The sequence below is a fragment of the Solanum lycopersicum genome, chromosome 11 (assembly GCF_036512215.1).
Source record: "Solanum lycopersicum chromosome 11, SLM_r2.1".
In the NCBI taxonomy this organism is placed as follows: domain Eukaryota; kingdom Viridiplantae; phylum Streptophyta; class Magnoliopsida; order Solanales; family Solanaceae; genus Solanum; species Solanum lycopersicum.
Window position 1 is genome coordinate 25,598,826 of NC_090810.1, and position 25,109 is coordinate 25,623,934.

Consider the following 25,109-nt stretch of genomic DNA (forward strand, 5'->3'; position numbering starts at 1 on the left):
GATTGATTGTTCATTCAGATTAATGAATATTGTTCGCATAAAAATTAAAATGAAACAAATAACAAAATACATACTAAAATATACTATAAATCTATTAAAATTTGAATACATAAAGATGCTGAAAAAAATATAAATACATTATTCAACAATCTAATATATGTATACAACAAAATATGGGAAAAATATAATGGATAATAGAATACAGTTTGAGGGAAATCTACTAAATTGGAATATATAAAGATAAATATTGTATTCATTTTCTTAATATTGACAAGCAAATGAGAAGAGTCTTAAGTATAAGGTAATTTGTAGCATCCAATATTAGTGTTTTGGTACTTTTAGTGATACATGCGCATTTTTGGTTGAAAGTTCTTTTACATGAATACTTTTTGTTGGACTAACAAGTTCTATATTGAGAGCTGTACAGAAATAACAAAGGGCTTGAAAGAAGCAAGATTATAGTACTCACTTAAACTTTTTATCTTTTTACTTAGACGCTCACAAGAAATGTAATTTGCATATTTGCACAGCTGACAAATATTAGACCTTGTTTTAATTGTATCCGTAATTTATCACATCACATTTAGGGATACAAAAATGTTTTTCTGTATTTAAAACTGTAAGCTTCCAATATGAAAGACATATACAATTTCAAACACAAAAACAACAATAGACATAGCATAAAAAATCTTTTCATGAATAATTTATACCTCTTCATCGTCGTGATGTAATACTTCATCACTTCGATATTTTTCTTGTTCATCGGGGATTTTAGAGCACAACACTTCCCTTTTTTTTACGAGCTCTCTATTGTCATTTTAGACTCTTGTGCATCCTAGCCATAGATCCTACATTATCAATCAATCCCTGAGTAATGCACAAATCAAATGAGGGAAATTGCAGAAAATTTTGAATGTTGTCATTTATACCTCTAGTAATCCTGACCGAATCAGCCATTGCATACAATACAATTTTTTTTTCCAACATTCCAAAAATCTGGATAAAAAAGTTTCTTTAAAAAACTGTTACACCGTAGTGAACATCAAACAAAAATGATTCTATATATATGAATTTTCATAATCTACCTAATCTTAAACATTGAAAGAAAATCATAAAAAAGGGACAAAAAAACAAAATCATAAATGTATGATGAATATTAAAACAAAAAAATTACATAAATATCCACAAAATCGTGATATATAAAATTAGAGAGTTAACAAAAAAATTAAAAAAAATCAAAACCGAAAGTTGATCTAACCTTGCCACCACGAAATTTGCTTTAATAATCCTTTATGAGCTCGAAAATCTACTTGAATCCTTGATAATCAATGGCTTTGATGAAGAATCTTGAAATTTTGATGAAAGAAACATCAAAATTGGGAATAATTTGAAAATTTTGAATGTGATTGAGTTTTACATTTCTTGGAACGGTAAATGTAATTATTAATTTTTTTTATTAAATGGTTATTTGGACCATGTTTTGGTCCAATAAATGAGTTTCAATAAATATATTAAATTAATAATACTAATATATACTAAAATATAAAATACATAAATTTAATAAAACTAAAATCTAAAATACATAAAATTAATAAACATATTGCTATTCTGTCATTTTCCCTAAAAAATTTAAATTGTTGTTATTTTGATTAGTTATGTTCTTAAAGTTGTCTTAATTGATAAATTTCTCATTTATGTGAAAGTATAATTGTATTAAATAATACGCTAATAATATTTTTCGATTCATGTAATTTTCTCCTTTAGATTGAAGATTGGCCAAAGCCAATTTTATAAATTAAATCGTCCGAAATATACAAATAAAATGAAATAATAAAAAGGCTAAAACCCAACCAAGAGAAGTAAAAATCTAAAAAAACATTCTCCCTCTAGAACAATTTTTATATGATTAACTTTCTTTTTTAGGCCTCATTTGTTTTCATTAAAATTAAGAGTTTTGAATCTGAATGCACATCTGAGTATTAAGATTAACATTAAGATTAAGATGTCAGAATCTGAATACTTGTCTAAATATTAAGATGTAGTTTCTAGGTCTGAACACTAAACCAACCATTAAGATTGTTTTCAATATCTTAATGTGCATAATATTTTTAAAAATTAGTAATTAAGCAAAAATATCAATAAAAGTTATAGTCCGAATAAAAAATACTTATTTCAAACAATTGTTTCAAGAATTAGATTATAAAAAAGACGATTCATTTATTTTCTTCGACAATTTTTTCTCATGGAACAATGATAACTTCTTCCAAAGAAGTTTTTACAACAAACGAATTGTGACAAGAAAAGTTCTTCATAAATAACAATTCAACCAAGAATATTTTAAATATCAGAAATATTAGATAAATACTTGTAAAAGATTATGAAAACTTACTTATTCAAAAGAAAACAAATGGCACTTAGTTGGAAAATAAATGAAAGGAACTTGAAATTTGTCCAGAAGAGAAGCAAGGAAGAAGTGAATTTGCTTATGAAAAGAATGCTTGTTATTTTTAATCTTAATGATTAAGATTCAGACCTAAAAATCAAACGCACTTAATGGACTGAATGTGAATGATTAAAATTCAGACCTCCATTAAGTGAAAACAAATGAGGCCTTAGTCAGTACAAAATAGAACAACATATTTCTATATTTATTAATAATTTAACTTTAAAATGTTCATTTTATCCTTAATGAAATGATTTCTAGTCACACAAATATTTATCACTCATTTTAGATCGTAAATTCTAAAAATCTTTCTTTATTTCTTAAGCTACATTAGTTTTGGCAAAAACATCCTTCAACTGTACCCCAAACATAAACTACATCCTCAAAGTATCATTTTTAGCAAAAAAAAATCCTTTAACTATACCCAAACGTAAACTACATCCTTAAAGTGTTATTTTTAGCAGAAAACATCCTTTAAGTATTTGGAAGTGAAAAACTTTTATCCTTTTGTTAGATATTGTCAAAAAATAAGGGATCTTATGAAAGAATGTGTAGTTAACATGACTATTAGCAAAAGTTATTCTGAAAAATTTCATTACTTTCCACAAGAAATTCTTAAAAAATAAATCTTAGACACTATTGCTCACGGAAACTAAAAATGATTGGAAGGTGTGAGTGCACATGATTTTCCTTTTTCGTGATGAAAAGAAGTTGGAGATTAACTATTTTTACCTTTTTCTAACCAATTAAATGAATAGATTTTGGGGTCAATCTAATATCAATATGACCAAAATATTGATTATGTCTCGTATTTGAGTTTCATTCTACATTATTAGAAGTGAAAGTCTCGTACAAATGTCACTACTAGCATATTCAATTGAGAAGAAATATATTTAAACAAATAATATTTTAAATTAAAATTACATGAAAAAGGGTCAACTTAAAAGGTTTTGCATAATTCTTAACTCAATTACGAAAAAGTTCAAAATAATATTCTTGGCATATTTAAGAATAATAATTAGGAAGGGACGACTTAATGTTTGTGGGATATATCGATTAGTTTCTAATAAATTCAAGTAGAAGGATGAAAATTATTTACTTTCAAATACTTGAAGGATGTTTTTGCTAAAAATGATACTTTAAGGATGTAGTTTAAGTTTGGGGTATAATCAAAGGATGTTTTTCTGCTAAAAATGATACTTTAAGGATGTAATTTAAGTTTGGGGTATAGTTGAAGGATGGTTTTGGCCAAAAACTTTCAAACTAACTCATATATATTGGGACGGAGGGAATACCAAACACAAATAGAATTGTAATGGGACATTCTTGAAGATTTGAGATCAATATAAAGCTCATCAATGGTGTCAACTCACAAGTAACAAGTTATCCCATGATTAATTATTCAGGGATTAGTTACCCTTGGATAGCTTATTTCACCATGTATTTAAGATAACCTGTCTCATGATTATGGTATAAATGGTGGGATAAGTTATCCCAAACATGACAACCGAACAAGACGGTAAAATTTTATCTCATGCCTATACCAAACAAACCAATAATATTTTATCTCATGCCTATTTTTATATTCCAAGACTATTTATTCTTATCTCTCACACCAAACGTCCATGTAGTTGAGTAGTTGTGTGGAGTTTTTATGCCTTTGACCAATATGCATTTAAGCTTAGATGACTAATTTAATTACATTACTTCTAGGGGGTGCTCTATGTTGTGACAAACGTGGTATAAGAGCATCAGGTTATAAAAGTTGTTTTAGGGTCCAAAGTTAGTGTCTCATTCGTTGGTGGTGAGTCTTGACACATCTATGAGCGAGAGGCTATAGAACGATAGAGTTTCCCTTCTTCACTATTCTCATGTCGTGCCATATAATTTAACTCTATAAGATCTCTCTTATCTTTTCTTATCCGGTGGCATTTAAGATGTTATTGGTTAGATAAGAAAGTATCTCTTTGCTTGAGGGAGAAAAAGGTGAGTTTTGATGCTTATCTTGGTTTTATGGTTGGATGAGTATGTGTGAAGGTTAATTTTGGTATGCTTTGATGATGTGATGCCATTTATGGCTATATATGTGATCTATCTGATTACATGTATGTGAAGATTTATGTCATGATATGGTTATAGCATGTTAGAAGTTGTTATGGTTAAAATGAGTTTCCTTTTGGAATAATAATTTCCTATTTTGGTTTTGCATGATGATAGTCTTATGATATGGCTTAGGGTTGAAATGCTTAGTAACTAGCCAAAGATGCGTGTTGCCTTTGTATATGTTTAATGGTTCAATGTTGCCCTTTCTATGTGTGTAATGCCTCATAGTTTCTTTATATGGATTGGAGTCCTTTTTATAGGCTTGGTCCTAGAGGTGAAGGTAGCGTGCTTACCTTGTATGGTGATGATGTGGGTTGGAATGACCTAGAAGTTACGTTACCCTAGTGTTGAAAGAAAAGAAAGAGGCCCTATGGCTAAGTCTCCTCCATTGTTTCCCCTAAGGTTTTCATGACCCTTTAGTAGTCATGATATAGCCGAGACCTTATGTGGTTAAATAGTATGACCTAGCTTGACTATTATGAGTTTCATTTGGGTGTTAGGCTTGAAGGAATGATGATGGTTGAGTTAGTAGACTCCTTCATAAGAGATTAGGAGTGAAGACCATCAAATAATTTTAAAACTTCTTGTGTGAGGTGTATATAGTTTGGTTTTGACTTTCCTTGACCTTGTGTTCAAGGACATGATGTGATTATGCTTTCCCAAAGTGGGGGATAACTAGATGGTAAGTTTAGAGTGCCCTTGATGTGCCTAGAATGAATTTACCCTAAGTGAGGGCTGGTGGTGAGAGTAGTAAGGTGGTAGATATCCTTATAACGTCCTTTTGTTCTAACTAGAGCTTGAGACTACAATGTCCCTAGAAGCTTGTTCATGATAAGAGTCTTGCATTAAAGTATGAGTTGTATGTTCTCCATGTGTTATGTATGTCTTTATTAACACTATTAAAGCATGTTTGAAGATTTCAAATTGCATGAAAAAGGATTTTGATCAAATTCATATCTTCTCATGTTGATTGTGCATCTTGATGTGTTAGTTGTGCATTTAACTTCATGACATAAAGTAAGAAGTGTGTTTGATGTCACATCTAATGGTGGTGTTCTAAGCCATTAATGAGAAATTGAGTCTCCTTAAAATAAAAAATGATGAGTTTCTGGAAGTTTATATGAATTCTATGGTTTGGGAAGTATGGGTGTAGGCTCATTCTTGAAAAGTCAAGGTATGTGTAGTCAATGTCCTTGTGTGTGCCTATGATTTGTAAGATTTTCCCAAATTCATGCTTGCTTATGAAGGCTCTTGTCATGCTAGAAATTTAAATTATGTGAAATGACTTCCTATTGTTGCAATGTGTGTGGTGTGACTTACCATTTTTACTTTAGTAGGAAGGGAATATGAGCATGCTTTGGTTAAAAGTTGAGAATTTCTCATTTAAAATGGATTAACCTTTGTGCATTGCTTGTGTGTGAACTCATGATACATGTAAGTGTGTTGAGTAGGACATTCCTCCTTAAACATAACTAACCATGGTAAGGTGGAATATGACCTTCATGGCATTATGTCTATATGGTAAAGTTCTTTTTTTAATCTACTTGACTCAAGATTATGTGCATTGAAGTATGAGTTGATTGTGTGCTTCTTGAGTGATGTTAAACTTGCCTATGTGTGACTTAAAGGTTATTGCATAATGAGCTCTTTATAAAATGAAATTTAAACACCATGTTATGATTAGGAGAAGGATTTTCCTCCTAGATCATGACAAGGGCCTATGTGTTTGATGCATTTTGAAAGTGAGCGAATAAAGATTTTTCTTGCTTGTGTTGCATTGAGTGCTAAATGGCTTGAAGTTGGTGTTCCTTGTAAATGTGGTGCATTGACTTTTATGTGAATATGTTATAATTGTTGTGAGCTGCTCTATGGGTCATAGAATTCCTTGATGTGTTTGAAATGTCCCAAGTGTTATTCGAGGACGAATGTTTCCAAGTGGGGGATATTGTAAGACCCTCAAAAATGAATTAAGGTGCTTAGATCCTCACACATGTCTACAAACATTTTAAATATGTTAAATAGGTACTTTAAAGTATGCATGCTTAATTTGAAGTCATATGGAGGTCAATCGTCCAAGAACGTTCGATGACATTTGAAAGTTAGCCTTGAGACGTGCATGTGTGTCTTGACATGTTTTACGTGTTTCTTTTGGTTGAAATTGATATGGAAGGTCCTTAACTCATATATGAGTGTATTTACATTGGAAACATCCGGGTACACTCATCAAAGTCCCTGCAAAAGGCCCTCAAGTACCCAAAGACTGCCTAGACACTGCCTTGTAGTGTTTATGTACGAGCCAACAACGACGGATCGTCATGTCACCTACACCCCATTGTTGGGGAGGCATAGCCTCACACTTATACTGGGATATAAAGCTTCCAAATGATAACCATCAGACCCAAACGATGGTTGCTAGTACGTTCCATCAGTGGGTCTACTGGGCGTTGATTGTGGGTGTCGATGCAGCCTGGAATGCTGACAGGCGCACTGTTTCATTAAGGGGTGAATGGGAAATTCACCCCACGTCCTAACCTGATCCTAGGTGGTTAATTTGGATATTTTTGTGTATATTAATTTGGTTATTAAGATCAAAACCCCATACCCAATTCATTATTCAAAATTAGACTTCCCTCTTCAAAACAAAACTTGAGAAACCTCTATTGGAGATGAAGCTCAAGAACAACTTGGAGATTGGATTGCCATGGATTCTTCATCAATATTTCGTGGTCTTTTAATGTATTGAGGTATGTTGATCTTTCATCCTTAGTTAAACTTTCTTCTAACGGGTTCATTCAAAGCTTTTCAATGAAAATTCATGATCAAACCATCTATCTTTCAATCTAGCCATGAGTTCTTTCTCAAAATGATTTCAAAAGCATTCTTATGTCAAATTGATGATTAGATATTGTTTTTCATGTTGAATTCAATCCAATCTCATGATGAACCCATGATCCCTCCCAATCTCGATTTAGTCTATATTGTAGTATATTGTGATCTTGGTGCTAGAATGATTGTAATGAGATTCAATTATGATAAATTGATTTAGATACTGTCTATTATGTAAATTGATGATGAATATGTGTAATTGATCTAATGTGGATCAATGTTGGAAGATTTGGTAAGGTTGATCTATGTTCTTCTATCTTCTATAGATTTATAAGATAATTTACATAAAGTGAGCTTGAATCCTATAGTAATTGAAGCATGGTTTCGTCTATGCTATGATAACTTTAGCTACTGCCCTATATTTGTATTTTTGATGAATTATGTGTATTGATCATTGATAATCAAAGCAAGGGAGATTTGGTAAGATTGCTCTATTCCTCTACTTTTCTATAGAATATCTAGATGACTTACCTTGAATGGCACTATGGTGGCGGTATTTACCTTATTTTCAATGTATATGTGATGTGATCATGGCCTTGAAGGCAATTGTGTTATGATAGTGTGGTGATGATGATCATCCAATGTGATGTAGCATGCCTAACTTTCCGTTCTAGTTTATGATCTAGGTTGTATTACTAATGTTATGAGGATGTTGATGTCTATGTTACGGTGATGTTTAGGTGTTGCCATTGATGATGTAAGAATAGTTAATGAATCCCGGTTAAGGAATCCCTACCTATGCACCCCTATATAAATTTGTTATTAGCTAAAGTTTGGAGTCTTGAATGTAATGTGAAGTTGTTTTATCTCCTATGCTAGTATATGATCTGTGGTCTATGCATTATGGTCTTAAGAGGGTGGCTGCCTTAAAGTAATATTGATAGCCATTATGTGATCATTTTTACCAATGTATACACACTTACACCTTATGCATGCTTACAAGTAGTATAGGTTCATGGAGTCTAATAAAAAGATATTCTTATGTGCACTAATTTATACCACTATGCATGTAGAGTATATGTCCATGGGTATGTTATGTGTCCCTTAATTAGGATGAATTGATAGGTGTACTAGTATTTACAAGGGTATGGGACGTAAATATGCATTGCACATGTGTGCCTTGATAGGATAGTTCCTAGGTTTGTTATCTATGTACATAAGTATGAATGCATGAGTATGTTATAAATATGCATAGTGTCTAAGTGTGTTTATATAAAAGGTTTGCTTATATAGATACACTTGTACACTTATGCATGAATGAAATCAATTATGAACGTGTGTGGTCTAAGACTGTTTATGTGAAAGATTTTCTCACATGTAACACATGAAACATTTTCATTATGCATGTATGATGATCTAATAAATAGAGGGGCCTTGGAAGGTATTCTCAAGTGTATCCTAAACTAGATGGTGCTTGAATATGATATGTCCATGTGAAGGTTTTCTCACATGATTTAGGTTGATGAACTCTCATCTAAGATCTATGATCTAAGCATATGGAGATTCAATCTCCTAAAGACTTTTATAAAGTAATAATTAATAAAGAATTTTCAATAAAGGGAATAATCTTAGACCGAGTGAAGAAGATGAGCGGTGTCCCATTCCAATGTGGGAAGGTAGGTTTACCATAGTCTCTCGAGGTTGTTATCTTCAAGGCCCAAAGGGCATTGAGTGATATTTCCGTATATGCTTCCAAGTTCCATAAACTGTGCTAGCCCCATAGGATCTAGCAAGGGATATCACCTAATATGCAAGCATGTTGTTAGTATTCTGCGTTGGAAAGGTAGAGCACCTTCCCTAGGTTTTAGGTTGTCCAACACCAAATTCTATGTTAGCAACCATAGTGTTAGTGTTGGTTAAGGTTATAGTTTCCTCAAAAGTAAAATGAACAATGGAAGTAAACTAATGGTTCCTACCTAGGATAACCAAAGAGAAGTTGCTTAGTGTAGGTGAGGATATGAGATTTTACCTATGAATTGCACAATTAACTCTTCAGGGGAGTTCTAGGAAGGTGTTCTAATGTATATGACTATGTTTATGTTCTTTATGCATGACATTGTAGTGTTGTCTACTTGTTGTGAATGTATGCATGGCATGAGTCTATATGATATGGTCTTACCTTATACGCATAATGTGGGTCTTATTGACCATATGATGAAGGTATTGCTTTGCATTTAGGAAGTTGTTTATACTTGTCTTATAGATGTATAACGTAAATGGTAGACTTATAGTCTCTTTGTAGGTTTACTTAGTATGTGTGAGGTTATGGGACTTCACATGTACATTGCATTAGTAGGCTTAGAATGAGATTATAAGTAGGTTTATGTGGTCTTGTGATGAGTTCTTCTATGTGGTCCATAAAGTATGTTGGGTCCAATATGAAGTGGATGTCTTGTTGTACTAAATGGTTCTATGAGTGCATGTGTTGGATGTAATGAAGGTTGTATATATGATTACCTTGTGGCCTTAAGGTGATGCTTGAGTGTGGATAGTGTAATAGGAAATTATCTATACATTGCACCTAGTATCAAGGGTTACTTGGGAAGATAAGGAGTTAAGAAGAAAAAAGGCTCACTATAAAGGAAAAAGGGGTTATTGTAAAAGGGAAGGAATTTAATGTAAAGTGGTTCTAAATGTGCCATAAATGCAATGTGTGATTTTTTGTGATATTGTGACTATTGTATATGCCAAAACAGAGTATGTGAATTATATGATGCTTATGATATAATAGTTTTTATGAAGTTTTCACAAAAAGGCATGATGCATGGTTTCGAAGTGAAATGTCCCTTTTAATGCATGTTTTTGCATGATTGTCATACTAGTGCATTCTTGCACCAATACGATTTGTCTTTACCTTTTTACAAAAAGTATATGTTATGGATGCTTAAAGGATGTCTTTACAGTGAAGAGCTTGATACGTAATTCCCAAGCTCAAGGAAAGAAATTCTTAAGTTCAAGAATTTCCTGTGTCATGGTTTATGTAAAGTTTTGTAATAGTTTAGTTAATGATTTATGTTGAAAGGGCCGGATCTCAATTATAATCTAATGATGTCTAGTCTAGGATGAAAAAGAGACTTAGAGTCCTATGACAATGCAATGAATGATAACTATGAGCTAGTATAAAACCTTTTAGAGGTCAAGTACGCCATGTTTCTTCTAGAAAGAAGGCAAAGTTGACTTCATAAAAATTGAAGGATGTTTCTCAAGTGTGGTATACCCAATGGAAAGATAATGGGCCGATTGAGTTGGGTCCTATAGAGTTGGAGGATTTTAAGGAGGTTTTCTTATGGAAGTACAGGAGGGAGGTGAAGATTGAGGAGTTTATTAACCTTAGGCAAGGGAACATGAGTGTGGAAGAGTATTATTTGAAGTTCACCTTGTTGTCTAGGTATGATCAATCCTTGTTGTCAAGACCTAGAGAAGAGATGAGTAGGTTTGTGACCGCTGTTGATGACCTTGTGAAAGAAGAGTTCCATATGACCATGCTCCATAATGACATGAACTTGACTAGACTTATGGTGTATGCACAATCCATTGAGGAGTCCAAACTTAGTAGGATTTCAAGGAATTTGAAGAGGCGTATATCCGATGAGCAAAATCAACCCAGGTTTAAGAAGAGGGCTCCAAACCATGATGGACTTAGTGCTCCTAAGGTCAAGGTTGAAGGTGGTAGTAATTCTCAAGGTGTTAAGACTACTTGTACTACTTGTGGGAAGAAGCATTGGGAAGTGTCTACTTGGTACCAGTAGTTTCTTTGGTTGTGGTAGGGATGGTAATAAGGTGAGGGATTTTCCTACTATTGCAGCAAGAGGAAGAGAATCCAAGAAAGTTCCTCCAAATGTTCTGGATAGTTGTGCTCCAAAGAGGAATCACTTCTATGCTCTCCGAGCCAAGGGAACAAATTTGGATGATCATGCCGGTAAGTTATAGTTTTATCTATTGTGAAGTAATGGTTCCTTCTAAGTGAGGGAGTATGGTGAGTAGTGGAGTTGTGATTTATGGTCTCTTCTATTCTATTCTATTCAAACTTGAGAGATAGAATGTCATACTAGCAAGTTGCATGTTGCATTGTGTGTAGGAGTCGAGTTGAAATTGAATTTCATTGATTCCTTGCATTGTTATTTCATGAATTTATGTTTATGTTGTAAAATAAGTTTATATGATTTTGTCTCTCATATTTTCATGCTTCTATATAAATTGCTTAAGATTTGCATTATTGGACATTTTAGCATATTTTACTGTAAGGATTTGGTGTTCAATGTAAAGAAATTGAAAATTTGACTAAATTGTTTTTTCATAAAAAATGCTTATAATGTGTATAGAATTTATTTATATGAGCATGATAATGTGTAGAGAAGGAGTTCCTCCTATATGAAATAAACAATGTGAGTCTTATTGCATGATTAGTTGTAGAAATAGTTTCTATCTTCTTGTTGTGTTTTGAGCCTCTTGGTTATGTGGAAATTGGTGTTCCGCCTAATTGTGTATTGTGTATTGTGTGATATGGTTATATGATGATAGTCTTGAGTTTCTTATCTCTTGAAAGTGCCTAAAATGAAGCAAGAGTCATTCAACGACGAATGTTGTCCAAGTGGGGGAGAATGTAACACCTCTAAAATGACTTAGGTTAAACTAGATCCTAACACGTGTATCATGAGGTTTTAAAGTCCTAAAATGGTATATAATGATGTTTTGAGGCAGTGTCTAATGTTTGGAGGTTAAACATCCAAGGATGTCCATGACGTAGATGCGCTTGTATATTTAGGTGTGCCTATGCATGTTTTATGTGTTCGTTTTTGTTGAAGTTGATGTGTGACGTTCCTAACTTGTATACGAGTGTAGTTGAGTTCGAAATTTCAAGGAAAAACTCCCCAAGTACCAATCAAAGGGTCCTTGAGGAGGACCCAACTTGTGAGCAAAAATTGTTAAAACCAGTCCAACCAACAAGAGGCAATCAACGCCCAGTAGGTCAGTCGATGCCCCGTCGTCTAGGGCGTAGGTTGACACTTTAGTATAGGGAGCTTAAGCTCCCATATCAGTCTCTGACCCAAACCACGGACAAGAAGGATGGTCTGTAGGTGGATCTACGAGGCATCAATAGGGAACTGCCGATTGACACCTGTAGTTTTTCTGTAGGTGTCTCAGCCAAGTCTTGGGCATTTTAGGAAATTCACCTTATGTTCTAAAAATATTTTGGCTAGTCATTTAAGGGTATTTTAAGCATGTTTATAAGTCTAGAACCCCTTTCCAAGTTCATTATTCAAAATCAAAACTCAAACCCCATAGAAGAACTCTCTAGAACACCAATGAAGCTTGAAGGGAAATTGGAGCCTGGAGATTGATTTCTCCATAAATTCCATTCAATTTCGTGGCTTTCATTAATTAAGGTATGGTTTTCATTCTTGAATCTCTTTCTTCAAGGAGGCAATCTTTAAAGTGATTTTCAAGATCTTTCAAAAGATGAAATTGTCCTATTTTGCTATATTGCCATGGGTTCTTGCATAAAATGTTTTAAATCAATGAATTATGATTGATTTTATGTTTATTTGATGATTTTAGACTAAATTCAGAAGAATCCATGCAAATCATTAATTCAATATTTTGACTATATTATGAGTGATTTGATCATGTCTCAATTGTATTGGATTCTTGCTTAGTTTGATTTAGGCTATTGAATTATAAAAGAAGCATGTTAGAATTGTATTTAGGATGTCCTAAAATGATCAATTTCATATTTTATTATCTTGGATCATTGGATATTGTGATTATTGGATAGAATTGGTGATTATTACTATTTGTAAGTTATGGATTGAATTGGCTATGGATTGGAGTTGTTGTGGATGGAATGGTGGTATGTTGACCTAACCTTCTCTATATTGTGTGGTATAGGCAATTGATTCAATTGTGATGTTTGGTATGGTCCACTTATGGTGCTGCTGCTTAAGTGCTATACTTGTGAATAATGTGACTTCGTCAGTATTATTTTATGAATTGTGAAAGAATGTGGCATTGTCAGCATTACATTATGAATTATGACAGTTTCATGTTATAACTTGAATATGTGATTATTGTGAAGGTCTACATGGTTTATGTATATATGTGAAGTCCTAGCATGTGTTTTTAAGTTGAATATTGGTGATCATGATAGGCTATAGTGATGTTTTCACGCGTGTTGCTTGGTGTTTAAGTGTAAATCTTCCTAGTTGACTAATATGAGTCTTATGCTGAACTGTGATGATGATTCTATAAGATTATGTAGGGTGACTTGTAATATGATTAAGTTGACCCTATGTGTTATTTGAATGATAATGTACATAAGATAAGTTAATGTAAGTGTTATGCCTCGTATTTTTTTTATACGTAGTGCGCATCGTGATCTAGAAGACATAAAGAAATATTAGGCAAGGATGTTATTTCCAAATGTGATATTAAGTATGAGTTGGCTAATGTAAGTGCCGTTAACTTTAAGTGAGGGATTAATTAGTGGATAATTTGGATTGATTTAATCCAATGGGCCCCACCACTCATAATTGGTGGCTGATTAGGATTAATTTAATCCAGTGGGCCCCACCACTCAAGGCAAAAATTAAAAAGGGATCAGATTGTGGGCTGGCCTTAGTGGACAGGTGTAGAGGGGGGCTGCCTCCACTTCATACTATTAAATGAGGTGGAGAAATCCACTCCATGCTAAATAAAGTGGTGAAATGCATTGCTGCATATCATCTTCTTCTTCACCAATTGTCTTAGGCAGCCATGGAAATGGAGAAACCAACCCTGCAACTCTTGGCCAGCAGCTGCAAATAATTTGGTTAGTAATTTCCTTGTTTGGTGTGTTAATTCTTTAGAATACCTTTGTTAATTACCCATTAATTTTAAGAAGGGGGTGTGACCAGTAGCTTAGGAAGTTTGTTTTAGTTATTGAATGTGCTAAGTATGAACGGAAACCACAATCGGATTATCAGTGGTGTCGTGTTGGTGCTTGGGCTGTTTTGATTAAAGCAAACTGCAGGAAAATTCTGTTTTGGCATTATGTATATGTTGAATGTGATTATGAGTATATACTCCAAAGGATGAATACGATAAGGTAGATGTGTTGCGAATTATAAGACGAGTTATCGCTCGGTGTGTCGTTGCTTCGCTGCTATGGTTGCCGAGACGGAACTGTTTTGGGGAGGGGGCTGTTTAATATGATTCTTTGGGTTATATGTGTTATTGGTATTGCTGTGGATAATTTGGATTGTTGTCGGATTGGGACGAAGTAAGGAAAATAGGGGAAGTGCTGCCGAATTTTCGTTAGATTATTAGCTAGCATACAAGAAAGTAAAGCGCGATGTTTATCTAATTGCGGCACGATTGTTGCTTGTTATAGATTAATAGCTTGAGCAGTAAATATTGGACGTGCGGCTCGATTATACGGTATGTAACGCTGTCCCTTCTTTCTTTGTTTGGCATGACTTTTAAAAATAAGCGAATAACGGACAGATTTGATACTTACCTCTAGAGCGTCTAGGTGACGTATATTCTTGCTTCCACAATTATTCCTCTATATATCGGCTATATCTAAGGCTATGATGATCTTTAATATCTATGGTAGTGCTTCTTAGAGTCATTGAGATTTTACATTTCCATATCGTATTAAAGGTTCATAATCTTGATAAAACATTAATCTTTGGTAATACTCCTTGCTGGTTCACGTTGATTGTTCTATTGAGTTATAAGAAATGATTTTAATTTGCATATGGTTGCTCATAATATTCTGCTCGTGCATAGAGTCATTTATCATTTCACCGAGTCCCGGGCCGGGTAATGTTCGTGCGGAGTTTCTCGCATATGTCACCGAGTTCCTCACTAGAGGGCCGGGTATGTATATTATATATATGATTGGTGATGAGGATGGTTATGATGATGATGATGACGGAGATGACGTGATGATTATTTAGCCGAGCCGCTTACTAGGGAAGCTGGGCACCTTATATGTTAAATATATGCATGATTTTCACTTAAAATGGTATATGTGTAGCGATATTTTGTTTCGACCTGCCATATTGGTATCCTGTCATCTTTACCTTATGCTTTACATACTCAGTACATTGTCCGTACTGACCCCCCTTTCCTCCGGGGGGGAGGGGGGCTGCGTTTCATGCCCGCAGGTGTAGACGCACAGTTCAGTGATCCTCCCGCCTAGGATATCTACTCTGCTGATTGGGAGAGCTCCACTGTTTCGGAGCCCAGTCGTTTTGGTACATAACTTTTGTGTAGTCTTTTGCTCGTCTATGGGTATGGCAGGGCCCTGTCCCGTCGAGTTTCACTAATGTACTCTTAGAGGTCTGTGGACATTATGTGGGTTGTATATATATGTTTTGGGTAATGGTCTGGACATGGTTTGTTTGGGATGTCCGCTTGTACAGGGGCAGCCTTGTCGGCTGCGTACATCATTGTGTATTGCGTAGTGGCAGCCTTGTCGGCTTACGTATGTTATTATGCTTTGAATAGTGGCGGCCTTGTCGGCTCGCGTATGTTGTTACGGTTGAATGGTTATGACTCCTTACGAGACAGGTCCTCTTTATATATATATGACGTTGGGGTTGGCTTGATTTGATTAAATTCCATATTGTCTTAGTTTTAGTTGGTTATACTTAGCAGGTTTGTATGTGGGTGTCCAAAACGGGCACTAGTCACGGCCCATCGGGTTGGGTCGTGACAAAGAGTGGTATCAGAGCGGTTCTTCCTCGGAAGTGTCTACAGACCGTGTCTAGTAGAGTCTTGTTTATCGGTGTATTGTGCACCACATCTATAAACAGGAAGCTACATGACATTTAGGATGTCATTCTTTCTTCTTATTCTAGATCGTGCGATAGAGCTATATTAACAGGATAATCCCTCTCTAACGAATCCGTGTGTTTTCAGCTATGCCTCCAAAGAAAGCGACAGCCGCCCAGAAGGGAAAATCGGTAGCAGAAGGTACTAGTCAGACCCGGAGAGTTACTAGGGCACGTGCCCAGTCTATGCCTGGTATGATGCTCCAGTCGGAGAGCTCTGCTACACCCCCACCGCCAGAAGAGCTTAGAGCAGCAGCAGCTCCAGTTCGGGGGACACCACCAGCCCCCGAGGCCCCAACATCTGAACCTCCAGCTCCTCAGTCAGGGGCGGAGGATAGGGCCATGAGAGATGCGGTTCAATTGCTGACTAGATTAGTGGCAGATCAGGCTCGCAGGCATGGACTAAGAGTTGATCATGCGGACAGATCTGATAGCTTAAGGGCTCGTGACTTCTTAAGTTGTAATCCTCCAGAGTTCTTTGAGTCAAGACCCCAGGATGATCCGCAAGATTTTATTCGTCAGATGCAGCGTACATTGAGGATAATCAAGGCTTCGGAGACCGAGTCTGTTGAGTTGGCTACGTACCGTTTGCGGGATGTAGCTATTAATTGGTATGAGTCTTGGGAGTTATCTAGGGGTGAGGGTGCTCCTCCAGTGGTATGGGATGAATTTGTGGAGGCTTTCCAGGGCCACTTCCTGCCTCCAGAGATGAAGCGAGCTAGAGTCGATAGATTCTTGCGTTTGAAGCAAAATGGTAGGAGCGTGAGTATAGCCTCGAGTTTGATTCATTGGCTAGGCATGCGCCTACTATTGTGGCTGATATGGCAGACAGGGTACATCGTTATGTGATGGGATTGGATCGTTATCTGATTGATGGTTGTATGGCAGTGACTCTTCAGCCAAGTATAGACATTGCTCGGGTGCAGGCATATGCACACGGGGTAGAGGATCGGCACCGGGGACGTCAGCCAGATAGAGATTATAATAGAGGCCAGCATAAGAGGGCTAGATCAGCAGGTTATCCTAACGAGTTTTGAAGCGGGCAGTCTCAGCAGCATGTTAGATTTTCTTCCTAGCCAGCACAGAGTGCACCCCCACATTTCATGGGTAGGGGGTTCGATTGTATGGGATATTCGGAAGCTGGTCAGAGCTCTAGGGCGTCAGGGTCACAGATGGGCAGGGGTTTGAGCCAGTCGAGGCCACCTTTGCCTCGGTGTTCTCTTTGTGGTAAGTCCCATCGTGGGGAATGTCGTTGGGCTACAGGTGCGTGTTTTTCTTGCGGCCGTCAGGGCCATACTATGAGGGAGTGTCACCTTAGAGGTAGTACAGGTGGTATGGCACAGCCTACAGGGTCCGTTGCTGGTTCATCTTCTTCTGTGGCTATGCGCCCTACGGGGCAGGGTATTCAGGCGCCAGCAGGCCGTAGTAGAGGACGTGGTGGAGCTTCCAGTTCTAGCGGTGCCTCGAACCGTATATATGCTTTGACTAATAGGCAGGATCAGGAGGCGTCACCTAATGTGACCACAGGTATATTATCACTATTCTCCCGAAGTGTGTATACATTGATAGACCCAGGTTCCACCTTATCATATATATCTCCCTTTGTTGCTAGTAGGATCGGAATAGAGTCTGAGTTGATAGAACCATTTGAGGTAGCTACTACACCTGTAGGAGATTTTGTCATAGCTACGCGGGTATATAGGAATTGTTCAGTAGTTATATATAGTCGTCGTACCGTAGCAGATCTAATAGAGTTAAATATGATTGAGTTTGATAGTATCATGGGCATGGATTGGTTGGCTGCTTGTTATGCTAATGTTGATTGCAGAGGAAAGATAGTTCGATTTCAATTTCCAGGGGAACCGATTATAGAGTGGAAGGGAAGTACAATATCGCCAAAAGGTAAGTTCATTTCATACCTCAAGGCCGGGAAGATGGTTAGAAAAGGCTATATTTACCATCTGATTCGGGTGCATGACATAAAGGCAGAGGCACCGACTCTTCAATCAGTCCCGGTAGTTAATGAATTTCCCGATGTATTCCCCGAGGAACTTCCAGGCCTTCCTCCAGAACGAGAGATAGAGTTTACTATAGATGTACTGCCAGATGCCCAGCCTATATCTATACCTCCTTATAGAATGGCACCTGCTGAGTTGAAAGAATTGAAAGAGCAATTGAGGGATTTGCTAGAAAAGGGCTTCATCAGGCCTAGTACGTCACCTTGGGGAGCACCGGTACTGTTTGTGAGGAAGAAGGATGGGTCGCTGCGGATGTGCATTGATTATAGGCAGTTGAACAAAGTAACAATAAAGAACAGGTTTCCCCTCCCAAGGATTGACGATCTATTTGACCAGTTGCAGGGTGCAAAGTGTTTTTCAAAGATAGACTTGCGGTTAGGTTATCATCAGGTGCGGGTAAGGGAGGCAGATATTCCAAAGACGGCATTCCGGACCCGATATGGGCATTATGAGTTTAGAGTGCTGTCTTTTGGGCTGACTAATGCTCCAGCGGTGTTCATGGATTTAATGAATTGAGTATTTAAACCATTCCTTAATATGTTTGTTATTGTATTTATAGACGATATTCTGGTCTATTCACGTTCAGAAGAGGAGCATGCAGATCATTTAAGGATGGTACTTAGGGTGCTTCAGCACCAGAAGTTGTATGCTAAATTTTCTAAGTGCGAGTTCTGGTTGACTTCAGTGGCATTCTTGGGGCATATTATTGGAGCTGATGGTATTCGGGTAGACACGCAGAAGATTGAGGCAGTAAAGACTTGGCCCAGACCTACGACACCTACTGAGGTACGCAGCTTTCTGGGGTTAGCAGGATATTACAGGAGATTTGTAGAAAAATTTGCCTCAATTTCAGCGCCTTTGACAAGGCTAACTCAAAAAACAGCCAAGTTCCAATGGACTGATGCTTGTGAGCGAAGCTTCCAGCTATTGAAAGACAAATTGACTACAGCTCCAGTCCTAACTCTTCCGGAGGGACCAGACGGCTATGTTATTTATTGTGATGCTTCAGGTGTTGGGCTAGGATGTGTATTGATGCAGCATGGCAAAGTTATAGCCTATGCCTCCCGACAACTTAGGAAGCATGAAAAGAACTATCCTACTCACGATCTAGAGTTAGCGGTTGTGGTTCATGCCTTGAAGATATGGAGACATTATTTATATGGTGTCCATGTGGACATCTATACAGATCATAAGAGTCTCCAATATATCTTTAAATAGAAGGAGCTGAACTTACGACAGAGGCGGTGGTTAGAGTTGCTAAAGGATTATGATGTTGATATTTTATATCATCCGGGGAAAGCGAATGTTGTAGCAGATGCTCTTAGCCGTAAGTCCATGGGTAGCTTGACAGATGTACAACCAGAAAGGAGGGATATGGTTTGGGAGATTCAGCGGCTATCCAGCCTTGGAGTCCGTCTAGCTAATTCAGAAGATAGTGGAGTTTCTATTCGAGAGGTTGTTGAGTCCTCAATCATAGATGAGGTAAAGAGACACCAATACAAGGACCCTATTCTGGCACAATATAGAGATGCAACTCTTCAAAAGGAAAAGACCCCATTTAAGGTTACACCTGACGGAGTATTACGATATAAAGGTAGATTGTGTGTACCCGATACTGCGGGGCTATGACGATAGGTTATGGGAGAGGCACACTCTGCCCATTATTCTATTCACCCAGGGTCAACAAAAATGTATCATGACCTCAGATGCTTATATTGGTGGGATGGCATGAAAAAGGACATAGCGGAGTTTGTTGCTCAGTGCCCGAATTGTCAACAAGTCAAGATTGAACATCAAAAGCCTGGTGGATTATTACAGGAGATAGAGATCCCGACTTGGAAATGGGAGATGATTAATATGGACTTCATTAAAGGATTACCTCGCACTCAACGGAAGCATGACTCTATATGGGTTATTGTAGATAGGCTGACGAAATCGGCCCATTTTCTTCCAGTCAGGACTACTTATTCGGCTGAAGATTATGCAAGGTTATATGTCAGGGAGATAGTGAGACTTCATGGGGTTCCCACATCCATTATATCAGACAGAGGAGCTCAATTTACAGCCAACTTTTGGAGATCATTTCAGAAGGGATTGGGGACACAGGTGAACCTTAGCACAGCATTTCACCCTCAGACTGATGGGCTGGCTGAGCGTACTATTCAGACACTAGAAGATATGTTTCGGGCCTGTATTATTGACTTCAAAGGCAGCTGGGATGACCACTTGCCGCTCATTGAGTTTGCCTATAACAATAGCTACCATTCTAGTATCCAGATGGCTCCGTACGAGGCCTTATATGAGAGGAAGTGCAGATCACCTATTGGTTGGTTTGATGTTGGCGAGACAAAGTTAATAGGCCTGGATGTGATTTAGCAAGCTGTTGACAGGGTGAAGCTTATTCAAGAAAGATTATTAGCAGCCTAGAATCGACAAAAGTCATATGCAGATAATCGGCGTCGAGATTTGGAGTTTCAGATTGGTGACTGGGTATTCCTGAAGGTATCACCCATGAGGGGTGTGATGAGATTCGGCAGGAAGGGAAAGCTCAGTCCGAGATACATTGGGCCTTATCAGATTGTTCGTAGGATAGGCAAGGTTGCCTATGAGTTGGATCTACCATCTGATTTGGAGGTGGTACATCAAGTCTTCCATGTATCGATGCTACGTAAATGTATTGGTGATCCTTCTAGAGTATTCCCTGTAGATGATATTCAGGTAACAGAGGAGTTGTCATATGAGGAGAAACCCGTGGCTATACTTGATCGTCAGGTTAGAAGGTTATGTACTAAGGATGTGGCTTCCGTCAAAGTGTTGTGGCAAAATACCCATAGGGAGGAGATGACTTGGGAAGCGGAAGACGAAATGAAGAATAAGTATCCTTACTTGTTCCCCGTACCTGCAGGTAATTCAATTTCTAGCTTGACTATATTGATAGATAATGAGATTATGTAGCTGTGAGGCATCTGTAAGTTACAGAATGCAGGTTAATAGGTATAACTTTTAGAGAGACCTCGCTGGAATTTGTTTTTGCAAGACGCTAACTTAACATTCGAGGACGAATGTTCCTAAGGGGAGAAGGATGTTATGCCTCGTATTTTTCTTATACGTAGTGCGCATCGTGATCTAGAAGACATAAAGAAATATTAGGCAAGGATGTTATTTCCAAATGTGATATTAAGTATGAGTTGGCTAATGTAAGTGCCATTAACTTTAAGTGAGGGATTAATTAGTGGCTAATTTGGATTGATTTAATCCAATGGGCCCCACCACTCATAATTGGTGGCTGATTAGGATTAATTTAATCCAGTGGGCCCCACCACTCAAGGCAAAAATTAAAAAGGGATCAGATTGTGGGCTGGCCTTAGTGGACAGGTGTAGAGGGGGGCTGCTTCCACTTCATACTATTAAATGAGGTGGAGAAATCCACTCCATGCTAAATAAAGTGGTGAAATGCATTGCTGCATATCATCTTCTTCTTCACCAATTGTCTTAGGCAGCCATGGAAATGGAGAAACCAACCCTGCAACTCTTGGCCAGCAGCTGCAAATAATTTGGTTAGTAATTTCCTTGTTTGGTGTGTTAATTCTTTAGAATACCTTTGTTAATTACCCATTAATTTTAAGAAGGGGGTGTGACCAGTAGCTTAGGAAGTTTGTTTTAGTTATTGAATGTGCTAAGTATGAACGGAAACCATAATCGGATTATTAGTGGTGTCGTGTTGGTGCTTGGGCTGTTTTGATTAAAGCAAACTGCAGGAAAATTCTGTTTTGGCATTATGTATATGTTGAATGTGATTATGAGTATATACTCCAAAGGATGAATACGATAAGGTAGATGTGTTGCGAATTATAAGACGAGTTATCGCTCGGTGTGTCGTTGCTTCGCTGCTATGGTTGCCGAGATGGAACTGTTTTGGGGAGGGGGCTGTTTAATATGATTCTTTGGGTTATATGTGTTATTGGTATTGCTGTGGATAATTTGGATTGTTGTCGGATTGGGACGAAGTAAGGAAAATAGGGGAAGTGCTGCCGAATTTTCGTTAGATTATTAGCTAGCATACAAGAAAGTAAAGCGCGATGTTTATCTAATTGCGGCACGATTGTTGCTTGTTATAGATTAATAGCTTGATCAGTAAATATTGGACGTGCGGCTCGATTATACGGTATGTAACGCTGTCCCTTCTTTCTTTGTTTGGCATGACTTTTAAAAATAAGCGAATAACGGACAGATTTGATACTTACCTCTAGAGCGTCTAGGTGATGTATATTCTTGCTTCCACAATTATTCCTCTATATATCGGCTATGTCTAAGGCTATGATGATCTCTAATATCTATGGTAGTGCTTCTTAGAGTCATTGAGATTTTACGTTTCCATATCGTATTAAAGGTTCATAATCTTGATAAAACATTAATCTTTGGTAATACTCCTTGCTGGTTCACGTTGATTGTTCTATTGAGTTATAAGAAATGATTTTAATTGCATATGGTTGCTCATAATATTCTGCTCGTGCATAGAGTCATTTATCATTTCACCGAGTCCCGGGCCGGGTAATGTTCGTGCGGAGTTTCTCGCATATGTCACCGAGTTCCTCACTAGAGGGCCGGGTATGTATATTATATATATGATTGGTGATGAGGATGGTTATGATGATGATGATGACGGAGATGACGTGATGATTATTTTGCCGAGCCCCTTACTAGGGAAGCTGGGCACCTTATATGTTAAATATATGCATGATTTTCACTTAAAATGGTATATGTGTAGCGATATTTTGTTTCAACCTACCATATTGGTATCCTGTCATCTTTACCTTATGCTTTACATACTCAGTACATTGTCCGTACTGACCCCCCTTTCCTCGGGGGGGCTGCATTTCATGCCCGCAGGTGTAGACGCACAGTTCGGTGATCCTCCCGCCTAGGATATCTACTCTGCTGATTGAGAGAGCTCCACTGTTCCGGAGCCCAGTCGTTTTGGTACATAACTTTTGTGTAGTCTTTTGCTCGTCTATGGGTATGGCGGGGCCCTGTCCCGCCGAGTTTCACTAATGTACTCTTAGAGGTCTGTGGACATTATGTGGGTTGTATATATATGTTTTGGGTAATGGTTTGGACATGGTTTGTTTGGGATGTCCGCTTGTACAGGGGCAGCCTTGTCGGCTGCGTACATCATTGTGTATTGCGTAGTGGCAGCCTTGTCGGCTTACGTATGTTATTATGCTTTGAATAGTGGCGGCCTTGTCGACTCGCGTATGTTGTTACGGTTGAATGGTTATAACTCCTTACGAGACAAGTCCTCTTTATATATATATGACGTTGGGGTTGGCTTGATTTGATTAAATTCCATATTGTCTTAGTTTCAGTTGGTTATACTTAGCAGGTTTGTATGTGGGTGTCCAAAACGGGCACTAGTCACGGCCCATCGGTTTGGGTCGTGACAGTAAGTGTGTCTTGTTTTGGTAGACTTATGTCCATTATTTGAAACATGAACAATGTGAATATGAAACCTTTGTCATGAGTGTATATGAATGATTGGAATATGATCTTGAATATATTTAAGTTGGTCATTTATGTGGAACCTTTTAGAAAGGAGGTTATGATATCCTTGAAGTTGAAAGTCGTAATTGTATCCTTCATGTGTGAATGGTGGAATTTAGGGGTTGGTTGGCTGGAAATATATGAAATTATCCTTAAGAAAGTCATTGAGCTCCTATTTGACCATTGAGTGGAAGCCCTAGTGGACCCCTTTGGTAAGGTGTGATATGATTTGGTTATGACTTCTATATGGTACCTATTCATATGCACCAAAGATTGAATTACTCTATGAGAATAAAGGCTAGCACCGATTTAGTATGCTTGGGTAATAGCTTTATTTAAGATGGGATTAGACTACAAAGAAACCCTCAATATTCCTAAACCATGTGCCTACATGAGATGTGTCCTAGTTCTACCATTGGCAAGTAAAACACCCTCCATCAGAGTAGGGGAGGCTCTGAATTCCATGCCTAGCTAGTATGATCTATGTCGGTTATTGCCTATTCACATCATGTGGGATACATGCTAGTGTTGGATAAGTTCTTTGTAGTTTAGGTAGTGGAATGGGACTCTATCTAGACGTCGTACGAGTAGGCTTTGAAGATGTTAGTATGTAGGTTCCTTGGGTCTTCTCCAAGACCATTATGTGAATATCCTTAAGTGTTGAATGTTTCTTAAATGGTTTAATGAACATAATGACTTAGGTTAATGTTATGGTAATTAAAAGGTACTTGTCTAGAGTAGCTTTAAAGATTGCTTAGGTAGGCTTGAACTGGGTGTATAGGCGGTATCTTCATGTCTTAGGTGAGTCTTCGTAATTCTAGGTAGGGAATTAGATTGAGGAAATTGGAATAATCTTATCTTACGTAATCTAAAGGATCACTTTGGTGGGTGTGAAGGAATTGTTTGGGCGGTCACTTCATAACTCACTCAAGTGAGCCTTAGAACAACCTTTGGTAGGAGGGTCACACGTTATGTGTTTAGTAGCTATCTTAATGTTATACTGTGTAATCTTACTATATGTGCTTGTGTTGACTTGTAAGTGACACTTATAAGTTTTCTACAAAAAGAGCATGCTTTATACAAATGTCCTTTTGGCATGATTTTATTGCATTACACCATACTTAGTGCATTCTACTGTAGTAATTCCATATATTTTATCTTATCTCTAAAGTTGTAGGTGGAATTTGAGAGAAGTCCTGAAGTGGAAACTTGGATTAGTATTCATTCAAGCAAGTTGGGGTATGTCATCAATAGATTCGAGGACATCATTATGTTTAGTTATTTTGATTGAAAGTATTG

The 25,109-nt window shown here is 37.2% G+C and overlaps 1 protein-coding gene and 1 long non-coding RNA gene across 4 annotated transcripts in view; one reads left to right on the forward strand and one right to left on the reverse strand.

Annotated features, from left to right (window-relative positions):
* Positions 1-295: 295 nt before the first annotated feature.
* The window catches only part of LOC138339523 (uncharacterized), a 34,244-nt gene continuing 9,430 nt past the window's right edge, over positions 296-25,109 (reverse strand). Inside the window, exons 2-3 of the long non-coding RNA XR_011212329.1 lie at positions 930-1,346; positions 296-848 (exon numbers count right to left, since the gene is read on the reverse strand). This is a non-coding gene — a long non-coding RNA (uncharacterized lncRNA). The remainder of the gene's footprint in view (positions 849-929; positions 1,347-25,109) is intronic.
* Positions 12,688-23,613, forward strand: LOC138339522 (uncharacterized). 3 transcript variants are annotated; one of them, XR_011212327.1, is made up of 3 exons: positions 12,694-12,819; positions 14,802-14,848; positions 23,160-23,613. XR_011212327.1 is itself a non-coding variant. In XM_069291200.1 (2 exons), exon 2 carries the CDS (start codon positions 16,342-16,344, stop codon positions 17,098-17,100), a length of 759 nt encoding a protein of 252 aa, XP_069147301.1. In that variant the 5' UTR covers positions 12,688-12,819; positions 15,583-16,341; the 3' UTR covers positions 17,101-18,595. The 3 variants fall into 3 exon arrangements, 1 of the variants encoding a protein (XP_069147301.1); XM_069291200.1 differs by lacking the exons at positions 14,802-14,848; positions 23,160-23,613 and adding an exon at positions 15,583-18,595 and having other exon boundaries at positions 12,688-12,819; XR_011212326.1 differs by lacking the exon at positions 14,802-14,848 and having other exon boundaries at positions 12,691-12,819.